Source organism: Leucoraja erinacea, chromosome 20, assembly GCF_028641065.1.
Source record: "Leucoraja erinacea ecotype New England chromosome 20, Leri_hhj_1, whole genome shotgun sequence".
Lineage (NCBI taxonomy): Eukaryota > Metazoa > Chordata > Chondrichthyes > Rajiformes > Rajidae > Leucoraja > Leucoraja erinaceus.
The window spans coordinates 30,655,272-30,674,949 of NC_073396.1; the positions used below are offsets into that span (position 1 = coordinate 30,655,272).

The 19,678-nt window shown below is 38.5% G+C and overlaps 1 protein-coding gene across 1 annotated transcript in view; it reads right to left on the bottom strand.

Annotated features, from left to right (window-relative positions):
* LOC129707033 (ubinuclein-1-like) overlaps nucleotides 1-19,678 on the bottom strand; it is a 73,521-nt gene that overhangs the window by 23,236 nt on the left and 30,607 nt on the right. Inside the window, 8 exon segments of the mRNA XM_055651773.1 lie at nucleotides 1,027-1,170; nucleotides 2,298-2,420; nucleotides 4,317-4,435; nucleotides 4,968-5,012; nucleotides 10,999-11,128; nucleotides 13,691-13,761; nucleotides 16,905-17,370; nucleotides 18,461-18,567. Of these exon segments, the coding sequence (XP_055507748.1) occupies nucleotides 1,027-1,170; nucleotides 2,298-2,420; nucleotides 4,317-4,435; nucleotides 4,968-5,012; nucleotides 10,999-11,128; nucleotides 13,691-13,761; nucleotides 16,905-17,370; nucleotides 18,461-18,567 (1,205 nt within the window).

A 19,678-nucleotide genomic window follows, 5' to 3' on the forward strand; every position in this document is an offset into this window, starting at 1 on the left:
AAAATAAGTGGTTTCAGCAACTGTGATGCCATGAGATAGGCTCAGCAATTACATAGAATTTCCACAAAGTATATAAGTAAGCAAAAACAAAATTGTTAATTAAAAATCATAATGTTATGGTGCTGCACATACAAGATAATAAGATGCGTGAAAGAACTGCAGATGCTGGTTTAAATCAAAGGTAGACACAAAATGCTAGAGTAACTCAGCGGGAGAGGCAGTATCTCTGGAGAGAAGGAATGGGTGACGTTTCGGGTCGAGGTCAAAGAAGGGTCTGAAACGTCTCCCATTCCTTCTCTCCAGAGAAGCCGCCTGTCCCACTGAGTTACTCCAGCATTCTGTGTCTACCTTCAAGATAATAAAAAGTTATAAGCAAACATTCATGTTTTTCTTTTAACATCCCTTGTTTTCTGAAGTATATATATGAGAAAAATATAGGACAGGTGGCTCACCAAGCAGGAGGTGTGCCTACCATGCCATTTAAAACTAGCTTGGACTGAAAACAGGACATGTTTGCATATAGCTTGAATTTACAACAGTTAGGTACTTGTCTTGAACAATGAAGGATGCAAATAGCTCAACTATGATGGGTGCAGAAAAAGGCCATTTGGCACATCGTCTACTCTGCCATTCAATCATGGCTGATCTATCTCTCCCTCTCAAACCCATTCACCTACCTTCTCCCCATAACCCCTGATACATGTACTAATCAAGTACCTATCGCTGCCTTTAAAATAGCCATCGATTTGTCAGCAACTTTAATATTTCTGCATAGAACCATGTGTAATGCTTTGTAAGTTGTCATCAGTTTCACAGACAAATGATGGCAAACGCTAATAATATTACCATGAATTCACTGTAGAAGCAAGGCCTTCATTAAAGTAGTGTTAACCTTAAAAAGGTGTCAATTTAGACATAAAACCATCTTCAATCAGACTTAGAATAATTGCAACTCCCCTTATCAATACTAATGGTCAGCCTGAAGAAAACCTTTGATTATTAACACACACACACACAGTAATGTACCTTGACTGCATCCATCCTTTCGGCCAGAGTGGTTTGACTTCGGATTCCAGAAATGTTTTCAAGTAGTCCTCTGCCACCGGGGACTTGTTTCTTTCCTGCTCATAGTAGGCCATCTTTGTCCTCACCACACCGCACAGTAAATCTCTGCATCATAACACAATAAATTATTAACCAATAGTGAGGTCACAGTTTAATACATTGATGTTTCAGGAAGGGCAGAGTATCACCTCAGTGTATTACATTCGATTTTCTCCCAGTGTTTAGGATTTATGATCCAAGCACAAGATAAATACAAATCCTGATCTGTATGGAGAATTGCTCATCTGCTCCAAGAGGCACACCAAGTTTATCCAGTTTATTGATAAACAATTTTAAAACGGACCATATAAAATAATTTAACATTTTTACAATTACATGAATAGAAACTAAAAAGTGAAGTGTAGAGATGATAGAATGCATCTTATTATTTTTGAGACTGTGGTCAAGTCACACTGAGACAGTACAAGTGTGCTAATCGGGCTGAGTTCAAAATAAATAAGTATACGAGATTCCTTAAACGATGCAAAATGCTCACACACATGACACAATTTACTTCTAAAATTGTAATTTCTATTACTCTCATGTTTGGAATATTTACCATGGTGCTGATGAAGCAATCTTGCTACTTTTTCTAGCAACTGTCCCATTGCCAATTATATAATCAGCATTTTCTAAAGTTACAGGACCTACAGTTAATTCCTAAATTGTCGATCACTAAAATTCTGAATTAATCCACCACCTCTAATATGGTTTTCACTTGAGCTACCCCAGATATTTTTGACGTTACATATTATTTCAAAACAACTGAATAATACCGCACTACCAAATATATTTTCAACAATGCTTATAATCTAACATTACTGAACAAAATCTAACATAGCCCACTGAAAAAAAAGTAAGTTTCCTCCCAAACTTGACCTGCAGATCTCCTCTTTTTCATCTTAATATCCATGGTATTTCACTCCATTTATACTTTCCGTGTCAACTCCAGCTAAAATTAATTGACAGCAGTGAGCCATTTTGGAATTAACCTTTCTATTCACTGCCTATGCCTTAAAAACAAATCAAATCCATCAACTGCAAATGTCCAAACTTAAAAGACATGCAGTCAATAAAGTATGACATAGTCAGTGTAAATCAGCATCTGCAGTTCCTTCCTACACACCATGACATGGCCAGCCGCTTACAAAGCCATGCTCTACCTGGTCTAACACACAATTAACATATCAAACCTTATCTCATCATTCCAATGGAATTTTTTACGAGGTCCGACAATTCTTCTTCCCATCCTATCATCATCTTCATCGTCATCTGAAAACATTTTCTCCTTCAATTCCTTATCTTCTCCCATCATCCTGTGTTTCAGAAAATGCAAATCAACTGAAAAGTCACCCGCTGATCCGTTAGCATCCATCAGAATTTCTAGAACCCATCAATTGGCTCACAAAATGGATATTTGCATTAATTGTCCTTAAACGCTTTAAACAGAAATGTTGAACAGTAACAATAATGTCTGCAAATGTCAGGAAAATAATGTTCCAGGTGGAATATCTTTCAGGTGAACTTTTCACACAGGTGTTGCCTGACCAGCTAAGCATTTCCACAAATTTGTGCTTTTATTTCAGATATCCATCGTCTGCATTAATCTGCCTTTGATACAGTGAGTTTTTGCCTTTTTAGAGATAGATTTCCAAAGTTTCTCAGCGGAAACAAATGCAAAAATCCCTGGCTGCAACTATCTTTTAAAATGGTATATCGTTGCCTAACTTTCAAAGGTAAAGACAAGAGATATTTCAAATTGATCGGGTACACTTAGTATATTGACTTTGGGTAGCACATTAAACCAGTTAGTTATACAGCCACATTTCTTGGTACACTTTTTAAAAAATAATAAATTCACGGGTGAATTACAAGGTTGGCAATTTGATTGTGGATATTGTATGGGGCAAGGGTACTCATGGAAAATAGGAGCATGAATAATATAATGTACAGAATGCTATTTGAGTTTCATAAAAGGCCACATCAAACTAGACTATACATGTTGAGATTTATCACTAATATTTAGTCATTAAAGAGGAACCAGACAAGTACAATAACTGAACAGGTTAATGAACTGTGGGCTCTTTTGTCAAGGGGACTGGATCCAAAAATGTGGAAGTAATGTTAATTGAAACTCTGATTCCATCCTATTTAGATTATCATTCATTTCTCGGCTAGGCACAATGGGAGTGGCTCTGGTGTCAACTCACGAGCATTTGTACATCGATTAAAAGAGCTTCGTTATGCAGACAGGTTGCACAGATAAAATTGGTATTTCCTCGAGTATACAAGAGGAAGGAATGCTTATGGTCATGAAAGTATATGATTAGGGTATCCAGAAACCAACAGATATTCCTCCAGAAAAGAGACAAGAACTAGAAAATTGAAGCTATGCTAGTCAGGGGTAATGAAGAGCATGAAGAATTCCGGATGTAATTTTATATTAAGTGAAGAAGGGTCTCGACCCATAACGTCACCCATTCCTTCTATCCAAAGATGCTGCCTGACCTGCTGAGTTATTCCAGCATTTTGTGTCTGCCTTTATATTTTGTTTAAATGGGCTGGAGTAACTCGCTGGGTCACGCCACACCTCTGGAAGGCATGGACAAATGACGTTACGGGTCAGCAAGTAATTTTGCAATAGAAAGTAATCTCTTGGAGAGATTGGCAAAGGAACTCCTTGATGTACTGTTGGTATTTTGGAAAATTTATTAGCACGCTTGAAACAGAATCAGTTCCTGCCAGAAGGGTCCTGAAGATCACCTCATGCACATCTTCCAGAGATTCTGCCAGACCCGCTGAGTTACCCCACCAATATGCAGAGTGGCTACAATATAATGAAACATTAGAATAAGCCTCATATTCATGGATGCCCAACAGAGTGCAGCAGTAGAGCTGCTGTCTCAACGCGCCAGTGAGCCGTGGGTCAATCCTGACCTAGGGAGCTGTCTAAAGAGTTGCACGTTCTCCTGGGTACTCCGGTTTGCTTCCCTATCCCAAAGACATGCAGGTTTGTAGGTTAATGAACTTCAATAATCAACTCAAGTGTGTAGGGAGAGGACGAGAAAGTGGGATAACATAGGACTAGTTGGCATGGTCTCAATGTGCCGAAAGGCCTGTTTCAGTGCCGAATCTTCAAACTAACTCATGTTCGTCCATTCAAAAATGGGCTCTATTACAAGTGCAGTACATCTTACTGCTGTATAACATACTTGGCAATTTTGGCTTGACTATGAGCCTGGCAGTCATCCTGGTACTTTGACATCTGGTTTGGCATTGCTCTTCCAATTGCTTCTTTCAGTCTCTGTAAAGGTTCCTTCAGCCGACCATCCTGCGAGAAAACATACACGTATACGATTTGTCTTTGTTTAATCTACTTCAGCACTTGTTGATTAGGAATGGAGATAAAATAAATTACATCTATAAACATCGCTGACCACTGCAACTCAATTCCATTAAAAAGGCACTGTTTATTCCGCACAACCCCTACAGCATTACAGACTATCTATTTGAAAATCTAGAGTTGTATAATAAATTGTACCCCTGTAATTAAATGCATGACGTAGAACTGATCTTTTGCCACTATAGGGAGCTCCAACACTTCATAACACATTTATAAAATGAAAACGTGGCAGTATATTATGGAATTTCTAATGGAATGGCAAAATAACAATGCACAATTGAGAAATGGCATTTGAGTGGTTCCAACTGGAATATTAAAATGGAAGGTTTAAGTATTATTTAAAAGACATAATATGACACCTGGATATGTTTTTGAAGAGTACAATAACATAAAATCTGTTTATGCTTAGTCTTTTCACGTGATATTTATTATAGACAGTAAAACCTACATAAATGCTCACCTGCATTAAGTATTGACCTGTCTTTAACAGCCATTTCGTCCCAGTCTGTAATTTTGTTTTAAGAGGACAGAAAATAATTAGTTGCTTCACAGAGCTCCCAAATAGAATTAGGGGAGCACAGCTATTGTTCCCCACTACACTCATCTTGTCTGGAAAATATTTTGAAGAAAACGAGTGCTAAAGCAACACAGGTGCTGTTCATGTATGCAGAACCAGACCCTGCTTCATGTACAGGCAATTACACATCTGTCTGCTATCGTTTTATACTGGTAGATTTTAATTCACAAATTCACGAGTCTGCTTCCCTCAATTTAAAATTGCTGAATCCAATTGAACAATATTTCAAATGTTTCGATATTTAAATCGCAAAAATCCCACATTCAGTTTCACAATCTAAATTGGACAACCGCAGCTTTTAAGCAAAAATAAATTACTATGAATTATAACAGAGTAACAAAAAATGCGATGAGGGAATGTTGTACAGTCAGAGACATCGCCTTGCAGAATCAAGGCTCCTTGTTCATTTGTATAATAGAAGATCTCATCCAGAGTCCGATTGAAATTTTCTCTCAGCCAGCACTACAATGAAGAAAACAGACAGTCTGATCATTTATCTCACTGCTGTTGGTGCAGCCTTCCTGCGTGCTGCAGCAATTCTCTAACTAACAGAGAAGACACTTCGAAAATAAATCATTGGGAAGGACGTACATTAGGATCTCTTCAGGATGGGACAGTGACAACGTAAATACAAATTCCTTCTTGCTAGAAGTTTCACATTTTTTAAATACGCAAGAGATAGTGATACTGTGATCAGTCATCTAATTTTTTTTTGAGTCATAGAGACAGAGTCATACAGCATGGAAACAGGCCTTGAGGCCCAACTTGCTCATGTCAACCAAGATGCCCCATCTACACTTGTCCCAGCTGTTCAAATTTGGCCAAAGAAAGAATTTCCTTCTTTCCTATCCACGTACCTACCTAAATGTCTTGTATGTTATTATAGTACCTGCCTCAATTACTTCGTCTAGCAGCTTGTACCACATACCCACCACCCATTGTCAGAAATCTATCAAGAAAGCATCCATAATTTATGTCCATTATTACATTTCTTCAAAATTTCAGCAGGAGTTAAGTATCTGCTTTGCCATTCAATAAGATTATGCTAGATCTTTTAACTCAAAGCTATTTTCTGGCAGTAATGCCATAATCAGCTACTTCAAGTGGCTAACCACCATCTTATCAATAGGTCAATAAGTGCTAGCATCATCCAAATCACCAAAAACAGACAAATAAAACACTTATCGGACAGCAAAGTGGTTGACTCTAGATGATTGTTACAATGAGCATGTGATTAATAGCAACTCATTTTATAATTCAATGACATCATAAATCTTGATGGATTAATGGGGAAATGTAAATTTTGGCAAAACCAGCACAAACAGAACATTGTGGGCACATGAAGAGGACAAAATTCTGGAGTAACTCAGCTGATCAGGCTGCATCTCCAGAGGATGCTCACATCCAAATACATCAATTCTATCTTGTCCCTGCTTGACCATTCCCTTCCGACCTACCTCACATGCTCTTCAACACTTCAATAACTTTCAATTCCTTGGCACCCTTTGCCTTATCTTTACCATGGACGTCCAGTCCATTTACATCGCCATACCTCACAAGGAAGGTCTCAGGGCCCTCTGGTTCTTCCTTGAACAGATATTAAAATCAGTTTTCATCTGCGAACACTTTCCTCTACCTGGCAGAATTTGTCCCCACTCTCAGGCACACTTCTCTTTTGACTACTCTGACTTTCTTCAAGTTAAAGGTATAACAATGGGTGCTCTTGTGGGCCCCTGCTACACCTGCCTTTTTGTTGGTTACTTGTTCAATATGGACACCGGCACAATCTTCACATCTGCAACCACCATGGGGCTGCCTTCTGCACCAGTGGAGAACTCGTTGATTTCAACTTCATCACCAACTACCTCTTTTCCTTCAAATTCACTTGGATTTTCTGACACCCCTCTTCTTTTTCTCAATTTCCGTCTCCATCACAGGAGATGGATCATTGACTGGCATCGATCATAAATCAACTGACAGCCAATTATCTGGACAGCAACTCCTCCCCCAAACAGAACAAAGATAGAGATCCCTTGATCCCCACCAGCCTCTGTATCCAACACATCATTCTCAGGAGTGACAGGCGCCTTCAACGTAATACTATTACCAGCCGCATCTTCCATCCCCATTGCTTTTTGGGGATTACACCTGTCCCCTACAGCTCCTTGCTCACATTCACTGAAGGATCCCAGTAACGCTTCCAGGTGAGATAGTGGTTTAATACACTTCCTCTAACCTCATCTACTGCATTTGGTGCTCCCGATATAGCCTCCTTTACATTGGTGAGACAGTGTAGCCTATCCACATCCTCTAGTGATGCTGCTTGATCAACTGAATTACTCCAGCACTTGTTTTTCTTTCAAACAAGCAGAAAATCTATGACTTTTGTCATGGCAGACAATTTCAAATCAACAGTTGTATGTCAAGGTCAAAGGTCAAAAACTTTATTTGCCATTTGTGCTTACACACATAGGAACTCTTGTGTGGTTGTGCGGTTATGTGGCAACAAATGCAAAATCTAATGGTCAAAATAAAGATTCTAATGACTTGGCACACTGAACCATCGCCCAGAACACCATTGTGCTGCACACTAGCCCAGACCAGGGTTGTTCCAAGGGCATCTGGTAAAGAACCACAGATAAAATGGAGAAACAATGCTGCTTTAGACCTTCCCATGGTCTCCAGCTCCCTTTCTCAAGAACTTCATAATCGTTTTTTGTAATATCTGCAAGCTTTTTCAATCTGCCTCTTATTCTTCTATGTAAAATGATCAAACACACCATACTTCTGTCATTACCATGAACCAAGAGCTGGGAAGTTTAATTAAGCTATAAACTTGTTTATTGGCAACTCATCCATTTGATTTTTACTGATAAATGTGCCCGATGAGGCTTAGTCAAAATCCTTACTAAAATCTACCTGGACTGCATTAAAGTCGCTACACTCACTGAATATCCAGATGAGGAAGCATGTTAGTCAAATATGATCTCCAACAAACTAATTCTTTCCCATGCTAATTTCCAAGCCTCTGGTGGTTTATCACACAAATGGCCAAACAATCTTTAACAATAGTTGAAATTTAAAATTAGTACTGCAATGCATTTTCAAAAAACTAATGTATAAAATTCATCCACTTACTAAATGATAACTCCCGACCATTGTTATTTTAGAAACAACCTCGAGTTTAATTTACTGCTAAAAATGATCTCATCCCTAACCTTCCATTTACGATACAATCCTACAAAATCTGCCACTGCGATTCCTGTTTGCAACTATTTTTGACCTACCAGAAAAGTAATTTAAACACACATTCTCTATCCTGACAGAAGCACATTTTCCTAACTTAACTTAAATTCCTTCAGTGCAGGTTGATAAGGAGTGAGCAAACTCCATTTGTGCCAAATGATACCTTGGAATTTAACCTCATGTGTATATTAGTGCAGTAGATTAATGGATTTCCCAATGTTTTCTATAGATTAAAGGACTGTTGCGCAAGATTATGTGAATGGATTGGGAATAATCATAGTCCAACGTGGTTAATCTGCTGCCTTGAGCTCTATCATCAATAATATCCAGAATTGCAGAATGGTATCATAGAAAAGGTGCAGGAACAGCCCATTTGGCCCTTCGAGCCTGCACCGCCACTCATTGTGATCATGGCTGATCATCCACAATCATATCTTAGCTCAGATATTCAAGTATTGAATCTCATGAGAACGGATTCAGTTTCAATCATGCAAATAAAGCTTGAATAATGGCAACAGTACATCAAGGACTTTGTCTATTGTCTAAGGACTTCTACTTCCAATCTCTCCAAGAGAACACTTTCTACTGCAAAAATAATCATTTTGATCTTAAATACAACCAAAAAGCTACAAATTTGATGTTATTTGTCATTACATTTCTAGTATCCAATATATGAAATTATATGAATGTCCATTATCTGGACCCGAGTGTCCAGGAGCAGAAAAGGTAACCACTGCCCAGTCCATCATTGGCTCTGACCTCCCTACCATTGAGGGGATATATCGCAGTCGCTGCCTCAAAAAGACTGCTAGCATCATCAAGGACCCACACCAACCTGGCCACACACTCATCTCTCTGCTACCATCAGGTAGAAGGTAGGTGAGCCTGAAATTTGCAACATCCAGGTTCAGGAACAGCTTCTTCCCCACAACCATCAGACTATTAAACTGTGCGTGTGCGTGTGCTATATATATTCTATGGTATATGGACACACTGATCTGATCTGTATTTATGACAACAATATCCTGTTGTGCTGCAGCAATGGAAGAATTTCATTGTACTATCTGGGACACAAAACAAAACACTCTCTTGATTTGACTATCATGCTTTAGTCAGTAAGTTATTCTGTGATGGAATGTATGCAAATGTACCAGCAACATCCCACCAATTAAATAAACAACTGATCGGTTTTGTTTTTTAACAATAAAGGAAATGGGTCAGAATATTGCAAGAATCTTATTTGAGAAAGACTGAATGAAGAAAGATCACTGAATGAATATTGCAAGAATCCTATTGAGAAAAACTGAATGAAGAAATAACACTGAATGAAAAATCCATGCCTCATATTTTAACAAATCAGGCAAATGTCAAAGGCAACCGCATAGCAGATATTTCAGGCTAGATTAGGAGATCGCATTCTTGGAGAAGGTGCAACTAAAAAAAGTTAATAATTTAACTAATTTTGATTGAGGTTTCCCAGAAAATGATGGGAGAACTAAATGTCAATTTGATTATTAAGGAGCCCTCATCAGATTGTAACCAATCTGGTCCAGATAATTAATTATCATTATGAACCGTGCTGGTTTTGCATACGATATCAACAGTCAAAATAACGATGATATAGAAACAAGCTTCAACAAAATGGAAATATGGGAGATCATGCAGGCTGGACACTGGGAAAAGTTGGGGCGTTATGCCAACCATAGATCTTCAGGTGATTTGGCTTAAACATCACAAAGCAATTGTTTTAATCAAAGTATAGCACAATTTTGTAAACTCGCAGATCTACTACTGAGCATATATCAAAAAGGCATTTAATTTGTAACTGGAACATTTTGGATGAAAAATTAATCTTTCTAAGTTTTAATGAACACTAAACATAGTAACATCTAATATACAACTTAGAATATTGCAAGATGGCTCATGCCATTATCAAATAAAATTTGACTATTTAAAGGGAAGAAAGGAAAATGCAAGTACAGTTACAATTAAGATTTGGAAGGAAATGTCAGAACTTAGATCCTTGTTTGCTGAAGAAACAGCTAACGGTGATGCTGTTATGTTCAAGTTCATCAAGAGGAAAATATTTGGGGGTAATGCAGAAGGAATCAGAGGCTTGCGGGATGAAAGGAGATTAGAGAGAAGGAACAGATGTGACAAAGGCAACATATGAAAACTTGCATGAGAAGTTTAAAATCAATTAGGCCACTCAGGAAATCAAGGAGGAAGGTCTCAGTACAACAGAAAAAAGATGGAAAAAATGCGTTGTGGTTGTGGGGCATGTTAGTTTATGACAGCAAAAGGCGAGTAGTCAAGCTGAGGGGTAATAAATGTCTGAGAGTTTTGCAAGCTGATGAGCAGAGGGGAGAGTTCAGTGACGTGTTGGAGATAGCAATACTTGATCTTAGTGACAAAAATACAAATTTCTGCTACCACTATAACACAACGCATGCTCAGAAACTTGGGACAGAAATGAAACGAGTGATGGAAAAGTCTTATACATGTGGTTTGGGAGAGGTAAAATTATATTGTAAGGTTGTAATTACGAGTTTTTAAAAAATAAAACAGCATGTTTAAAAATATAAATAATGTTTTCCTAACATCAAGACAAGAGTTCTAGTTGAACAAATGGATTATATAGCCAATGTTCTGGCTCTCTGTTAGTTACCTGTTCATTCATGTGCAGTTTCTTTGCCCGTTTGACAAGTGTGTCCTTACTACATGGCAAGAAGGATGCCAGGTGTGCATAAACCCCAGAACGGGCCTGACTATTCAATTCACGGGACTGTAGCTCAATACTGAAAGCACAAGAACACATTACAAAAGATTCAGAGAGTACAGCAATAGTTTAAGTAGGAATACTTCATAATCAAAACCAAAATGGACCCAAATTTTCAATGTTTGTTCCGATACTGCACTGTGGGATGATTCATTTTAAATTTGATAGCTCAAATAACTCGAAAGTGGAGACTTTCAGAACTGACCGATAACCTCTGGATTACAACCTATTTTATCCAAATGGCATGAAACAATTTTTACACCACAGCATTTGTAATATTTAAAAATTGTAAACCATAAACATGTAAAACTGGATGGTACATCAATAGGATCGGCTCCATCTATACCAAACAGAACTCCCAGAGCAGAGATCCAAATGGTGATAATCCAAGTCACAAATTCAAGCAAAGTGAGACAATCCTGCAGAATTTTTCCACAATTTAACTGACGATACACAAAAACCACATAGAGCATGTCAATGTGCAAATGTATATTCCTGACATGCACTCTTAATGCATGATGCTATTTACCAATTTACACGATTTAATCCTATTGAATGATCAAACATAAATGATCTGCAACACAGAGCCTGGAAGTGGAAGTAAGAATGTTGAGTGTTTAAGAAGGAACCGTAGATGCTGGTTTAAATCAAAGATAGACACAAAAAGCTGGAGTAACTCAGTGGGACAGGCAGCATCTCTGGAGAGAAGGAATAGGTGACGTTTTGGGTTGAGACCCTTCTTTAGACTGGAAGATTCAAATTTTGAATCGAGGAACTAATCAAATTAACAGTTTAAATGGTTGAATATTGATGCTTAGAATTATTTTGACATGCAACAAGTATGACAAATAGATCTAATAAATTTGTGCAAAATATAAATGCTTGTTGTTTCTTAAAGGTAAAGTGTTCTCTATTCATTTAGAAAATGTTAATTTAAAAATGCTCATAATGATCATCGCTAAGCTAGTAATTTTTAAACCTCACATTTTCAACCTCAGACATCTTCCAGTTGGCCTTTGTTTAAATTTGATAACTCAGTTTTTAAAATGTTGTTTTATTTTTATAAGAAACTGAATTATACAGAAATTACAGTATAAAAATAGATCACTCAACCCAAAGTCTCCTCCAATCTAAATGATTGAAAACCATTAGTATTTGCTTTCATTTGATCGCTTTCATTCCAAATGTATCTATTCAGCTTAACCTTGCAAGAAATTAGCATTATTCATATCAACTATTCCAGAAAGAATTTATCCTCCATTCTGAGCCATTGAACTGTACAGCAAGGAAACAGGCCCTTCAGCCCATCTTGTCAATGCTCATGAAGTTGGCAGACTGGGCTAATCCCATTTGACTGCATTTGGCCTAGAGCCCTATAAACCTTTCCTGTCCACATATCTGGTAAAATGTCTTTATTAATTATATCCACTTCTATTGCTTCCTCTGCAACTCATTCCAGATACAGATGACACACCGAGTGGAAAGGCTACCCCAAGATCTCTCTTAAATCCCTCCCCTCTCACGTATCACTTTATCCATGGCCCTCATGATGCTGTACACATCAACAAGGTCACCCCTCAGCCTGCTACACTCCAAAGTATAAATATCAAAATCTATCCAACCTCGCCCTAAAATTCAAGCCATCAAGACCAGGTAACAGCCTGATGAATCTCTTGCACCCTTTACAACCAAATGACACCCATCATATAGCTGAGCAACCAGAACTGCATATAGTACTCCAAATGCGGTCTCACCATCAACTTGTACAGCTACATCATAATGTCCCAACTTTTATACACAATAGCTTTCCCAATGAAGGCAAGCACATTCAAGCTCAGTCGACCATTTTAATCCCCCCACCCTCCCCTTCCCTGTGCCCCACCTGGACTCACAGCCATTTCTCCTATGTCCCTTCACCAACAGTCTTTTCTCTGGTTTCGCATTTCACAACTTCAATCCCATTGTCTCACACCTATATTTGTTTTTCTTTTTCTGGCCTTTGTCTAACCACCTGCCTTTAAAACAGCCAATACCTCCTCATTGGCTAGTCATATATGATCCAAGACATCAAAACTCCTATCCTTTAATTCCTTAGCTTCCATGATCTCTGTAAAATGAAATGAGTATTAATTTAATATCTCCCCCATCTGCTGTTCTACACAAAAACGGCCATGCTGATCTTTAAATTGACTTATTCTTCCCTGGACACTCTTAATATACCTGGAGAATTTCTTGTTATTTTCCATTACCTAGTTTGCCAGCCCCTTTTCATGTCTCTTTTTGCTCTCCTGATTGCCTTCTTAAGTGTATTCCTGCATTATTTATACTCAAGGAAGGATTGAATTTATTTAGACAACTTAAATGTTATACATACCTCCTTATTGGATTCCTTGGTGACGATCTTAAATACATTCCACAGATCTGAACAGCCCAATGTGGCAACATATTCTTTGCATTTTCTAACAAACCCATTTAAATTTTTAATTATATCAGTCCTCAATGTTTTAAATGAGAAAGATCCAGGTTTATGAAATATAGCTAGTTTCAACCATTTTATTTTAAAAGACGACATCACACTTACTTTAACAGAATATTATTGATATCCTGTGTGAAGAATTTCTGCTTCCCTTCTCCTTCAGAAGCTTTGGCAGCCTACAAGACAAGAACAGTATCAGCAATTCCCCCTTGTAACTTCCAGTCACTTCTAAAGCCCATTTCCATTGGATTAAAGAGGCGCAGTTCCTGTCAATTTAGACTGCCAGCTTGTCATATACAAACCTTAACGGTAACCAAAGAAAAAAAGGTCAAGTCAGGAGCCTTTATCTTTTATATATTTTATCTTTTGAAAAAATAATGCATCTATGACAATCAATTTTCTGGATTAATTATCTGAATTTTCAGTGTGTAATTCTGAACTGTAAATCAAATTGGTTTTGCAGTTTAAAGGATCAGATAATCAGAAAACAATGGATAGTGGGCTAAGCAAGGGTTTTCTTGATGTTGTCTGTATCATTTTTTCAGTCTCCAAAACACTCACTGTTCATGAACAAGTGACAGCTAATAATGTTGGTACTAATAAAGAGCAACTATACAACTTTACCACTTGGCTGCTCCAGTAACCAAAAAGGGTCTTCAATTGGATTGTTCCTCGATACGGAATGCATTCTACAGGTGAAAACTAACATTATGCTTATTGTTCGCACATACGTTTGGAACAGCAATGCAAGGAGAGTTCTATAATCATCCTGGATTTTGAATCAAACTTGCAACTCAGATTCTAGCTTTCATAGATACATAGACTAAAGGTGCAAGAGTAGGCCACTCGGCCCTTCGAGCCAGCACTGCCATTCAATCTGATCATCCACAATCAGCACCCCGTTCCTGCCTTCTCCCCATATCCCTTGATTCCCCTACCCTAAGAGCTATCTAACTCTTTTGAATGCATCCAGTGAATCGGCCTCCACTGCCTTCTGAGGCAGAGAATTCCACAAATTCACAACTCTCTGGGTGAAAACATTTTTCCTCATCTCAGTTCTAAATGGCCTACCCCTTATTCTTAAACTGTGGCCCCCGGTTCTGGACTCCAACATCGGGAACATCTTTCCTGCATCTAGCGTGTCCAATCCCTTAACAATTTTATATGTTTCCATAAGATCCCCTCTCATCTTTCTAAATTCCAGTGAATACAAGCTCAGTCACTCCATTCTTTCATCATATGACAGTCCCGCCATCCGGAAATTAACTTTGTGAACCTATGCTGCACTCCCTCAATAGCAAGAATGTCCTTCCTGAAATTAGGAGACATAAACTGCACACAATACTCCAGGTGTGGTCTCACCAGGGCCATGTACAACTGCAGAAGGACCTCTTTGCTACTCTACTCAACTCCTCTCGTTAAGAAGGCCAACATGCCAATAGTTTTCTTCACTGCTTACTATACCTGCATGCTTACTGTACCTGCATGCTTACCTGCATGCTTATTGTACCTGCATGCAAGGACACCCTGGTCTCGTTGTACTTCCCCTTTTCCTAACCTGACACCATTCAGATAATAATCTGCCTTCCCGTTCTTGCCACCAAAGTGGATAACCTCATATTTATTCACATTATTCTGCAACTGCCATGCATCTGCCCACTCACCCAACCTGTCCAGGTCATCCTGCATCCACGTAGCATCGGCTTCAGAGTTCACGCTGCCACTCAGCTTTGTGTTATCTGCACATTTGCTAGTGTTACTTTTAATTCCATCATCTAAATCATTAACGTCCATTGTGAATAGCTGTGGACCCTGCACCGAGCCTTGCGGCACCCCACTATTCACTGCCTGCCGTTCTGAAAGGGACCCGTTAATCCTTACTCACTTTCTTGTCTGCCAACCAATTTTCTATCCATGTCAATACCCTACCCCGAATACCATGTGCTCTAATTTTGTCCACTAATTCAACATAAGGTCATAAGGAGTAGGAGTAGAATTCACAAGTAGTAGCCACTCGACCCATCAAGTCTACTCTGCCATTCAAACATGGCTGATCTATCTCTCCCTCCTAACCCCATTCTCCTGCCTTCTCCCCATAACCTCCGACACCTGTACTAATCAAGAACCTAATCAAGAAAAATATCCACTGACTTGGCCTCCACAGCTTCCTGTTGCAAAGAATCGCATAGATTCACATCCTCTGACTAAAGAAATTTCTCATCTCCTTCCTAAAGGAACATCCTTTAATTCTGAGGCTATGAGCTCTAGTCCTAGACTCTCCCATTAGTGGAAACATCCTCTCCACATTCACTCAATCCAAGCCTTTCACTATTCTGTACGTTTCAATGAGGTCCCCCCCCTCATTCTTCTAAACTACAGCAAGTACAGGCCCAGTGCCGCCAAATGCTCATCACAGGTTAACCTACTAATTTCTGAGATCATTATTGTAAAACTCCTCTGGACCCTCTCCAGAGCCAGCACATCCTCCCTCAGATACTGGGTGCCCAAAAACATCCCGGAAAAGTATCACTTCTCCCACAAACAAAATCGTGAATGTCACTGCTCAATTGGTTTGATGCACCTGGCTAGACATGCCAACTTCAGGATTCAACATCCAATGGAGGGAAGGTCTGGGAAATAATCTTTATATGGGACGTAGCTTTTCAAAAAAAAAATTACTACCTTAATTTCTGGGAACAACACTTTATCCCTACACTCAACGAAAAGCACAGCAAAGTATCGTTACTATGATGCACAAAAACTTTCAGTCCAAATATCACATTTGATCTCAGCCTTGGTGTCCCCATGTATTGCATTTGACCCAAGTCTTGGTGATGCACCCTCAAAACTAAGCAAACAATTCTATTTCTTTACCATTGCCTATGGGACTGGAAGCATAGAAAGGATGACGTTTCGGGACGAGACACTTCTTCAAAGTCTGAAGCAGGGTCTCGACCCAAAACGTCACCCATTCCTTCTCTCCAGAGATGCTGCCTGCCCAGCCGAGTTACTCCAGCATTTTGTGTCAACCTTCGATTTAAACCAGCATCTGCAGCTCTTTCCTGCATAGCATAGATTGGATAATATTTATGCTGTAACATTGACTGTGAAAACATGGCAGTGGAATTACAAGGATCTTTTAGCATCAATAGAACGAGATATAAATCTATAAATTAATAAGAATTTGGATTTATAGGTTACATCTGCTCCCATGCATCCTCAGTGTACATCCATACAACTTGAAGATAAATGTTAAAACACATTTGCTTTGAGCATCTCGTATACACTTCAATGGGTTAATTGTTTCCTGTGATCTTACCCGTGTCAGTTCTTTTATACATTTTTCTAGCAGTGAAGGAAGTCCTTCAGGCAAGGTAGGGACTTGCTTTGGTATCTGTCCCACTGTTGAGTACTGCAGAGTAGGAAGAGGATCGCTTCCATCATCAAAATCATTGAGGGGACTACCTGGGGACGAGTCATTCAGAAGACGGTCGAGATCTATTTCTAGGTCGACAGTGCTGGCTACGTGCAGAAGATCACCGTCATTCGCAGATCCAATAAGCGAAAGCAAAGGATCTGAAACATTATTTATGGAGCTGCTATCAATTTTATGAGGAATAACAGCCAGTGTCTGTAACATTGGCAAGCCCTTGACATCATCTTGTTTCTTTGAGGCTTCTTTCTCCTTCTCAAATTTCTTCAACATTTCTCTGACACCTAATGCCCCCATGTACTTTTTCTTTTTCTTTTTGTCGTCTTTATTGACATTCAGTGGCATTATCCTGCTAATTAAAAAAACATTACACATTAGTAAGGGAAAATAGCAAAATACATGCTTCAACAAAGGCTCAACATGAATTTCTACATCAATCAAAAAGTTAAGGGATCATTAATGTGTATTCAATAAAACTTCAATTTTACCTGAAGGTTTATGCTACAAGAACACAAGGACAACATCTCAAACAGTTGAGTCCTTTGAGTAGACCAAGCTTTTATTCAAGTTGCTTGATGTTTTAAACATTCTTGTCCTAATTCTGTAAGGAATGGAGTGGGGGTGATGTAAGAGTGCACGTACGCATGTGCAGCATGTCTCAGATATCCCTTACATTATTGAAATTAAATGTTTCAATTTAATTCAATTTATTTGTCATTTGGACCCCTTGAGGTCCAAACGAAATGACGTTTCTGCAGCCATACATTACAAACAAATAGACCCAAGACACAACATAATTTACATAAACATCCATCACATCGCTGTGATGGAAGGCCAAAAAAACTTATCTCTCCACTGCACTCTCCCTAATGGATGCTTGGAACATAGATGCTACCAAAAATGTTAGGTTTTGGAGATTTAAATTATAGACAGAGGAAACTTTATTTCTTTCCTGTCATTTTTGATCATGGAATGACTTGGAATTGGCATAGTTGAGTTGCAGGGATTGTATGATTAAATCAATATGTTGAATGATGAAGGTGCAACCTTGGTAAAAATTGGATTAGAGAGTTCACATTTGCAGGAATGTGTACCACTTACATTCACCTGCTTCATTCCTAACTCTGCAGGTCACGAGTCCCTGCTTGTGACCAAGAACTAATATGCAGGTAACGTTTTATGACGAGGCATCCCAAAATGTAATGTTATGGCATGTTTACATTGCAATATACTGGGCATGCTTTTGAACAACTAGGGGTTGAACTACAACATTTGATTCCTTTTTATAAATGTTGTACTGAACTTTGAGAAGATGACAATAAAGTCCACTCAAGTTGCCAGAGAAGCATCATGCCTCTCATCTATCTTATTACCAATTGAGGACTCTTACTGCAACATTGCTTCTTGTGTATAATACATAATTAAAGTGCAACATGACTTACCCAGCCTGTTTAGAAATTTTTGATTTTTGAGATTTCTTATCTTTCTCATGCCCATCGTCTTTCTTCCTTTTCTTTATCTTTTCATTTCCTTCTTTTAACTTCCACTTCTTTTAAAGAATAAAAGGAGTAAGAACAGCAAAGGTACTGAGGTGAACGAATATGCAATAAATAAGGGAAATCCATGTGTTAATTTTTATATTGTAGGTTTATAGTCACGATTTATACATTTTAAGTGCTTCGCAAAGACAATAAGGTATTCACTTAGATTAGTGATTCCAAAAGATGTTCCTCAAACAGATATTAGGCATACTAAAAATTAAATATTATTTCTCAAGCTAATTATTTTAACCTTTTTTCTTTGACATAATACTTTAGATTTATTGTTCACTTCGCATCCAGGTTTAATTTTGGAAGTTTCATTGTGTGTTGGAATCAGCGATCATTATATTATCCAAGCAAAACTGCATACAAAGCTTAAAGTTCCTTTAAAATTACCGCGTAAAATTTCCTTCTGGAGAAAAGTAAACAGCGAGGAATTTAAAGACTTAGCAAAAAAACTGGGGAAAGATTTCAACCTGCAACCCTATAAAAGATCTGTAAAATACAACTGGGTGTGGCTGAGAGACTCTTTAAATAATATTGTTACAAATCATGTGCCTCAAAACTCGGTTTGTACTCGCTAGAATTTAGAAGATTGAGGGGGGATCTTATAGAAACTTACAAAATTCTTAATGGGTTGGACAGGCTAGATGCAGGAAGATTGTCCCGATGTTGGGGAAGTCCAGAACAAGGGGTCACAGTTTAAGGATAAGGGGGAAATCCTTTAGGACCGAGATGAGAAAAATATTTTTCAGAGAGTGGTGAATCTCTGGAATTCTCTGCCACAGAAGGTAGTTGAGGCCAGTTCATTGGCTATATTTAAGAGGGAGTTAGATGTGGCCCTTGTGGCTAAAGGGATCAGGGGGTATGGCGAGAAGGCAGGTACAGGATACCGAGTTGGATGATCAGCCATGATCATATTGAATGGCGGTGCAGGCTCGAAGGGCCGAATGGCCTACTCCTGCACCTATTTTCTATGTTTCTAAAACTCATTATGGGCTGTATGCTTCTTCCTTGGAGGAAGGAGGAAGCATACGGTAAGAAAGAGTAGTTTTATATCCGTGCCAAAAAAAGGGGTACAAAACTGGATTGGGACAATTTTACTATAGTACGAAAGCA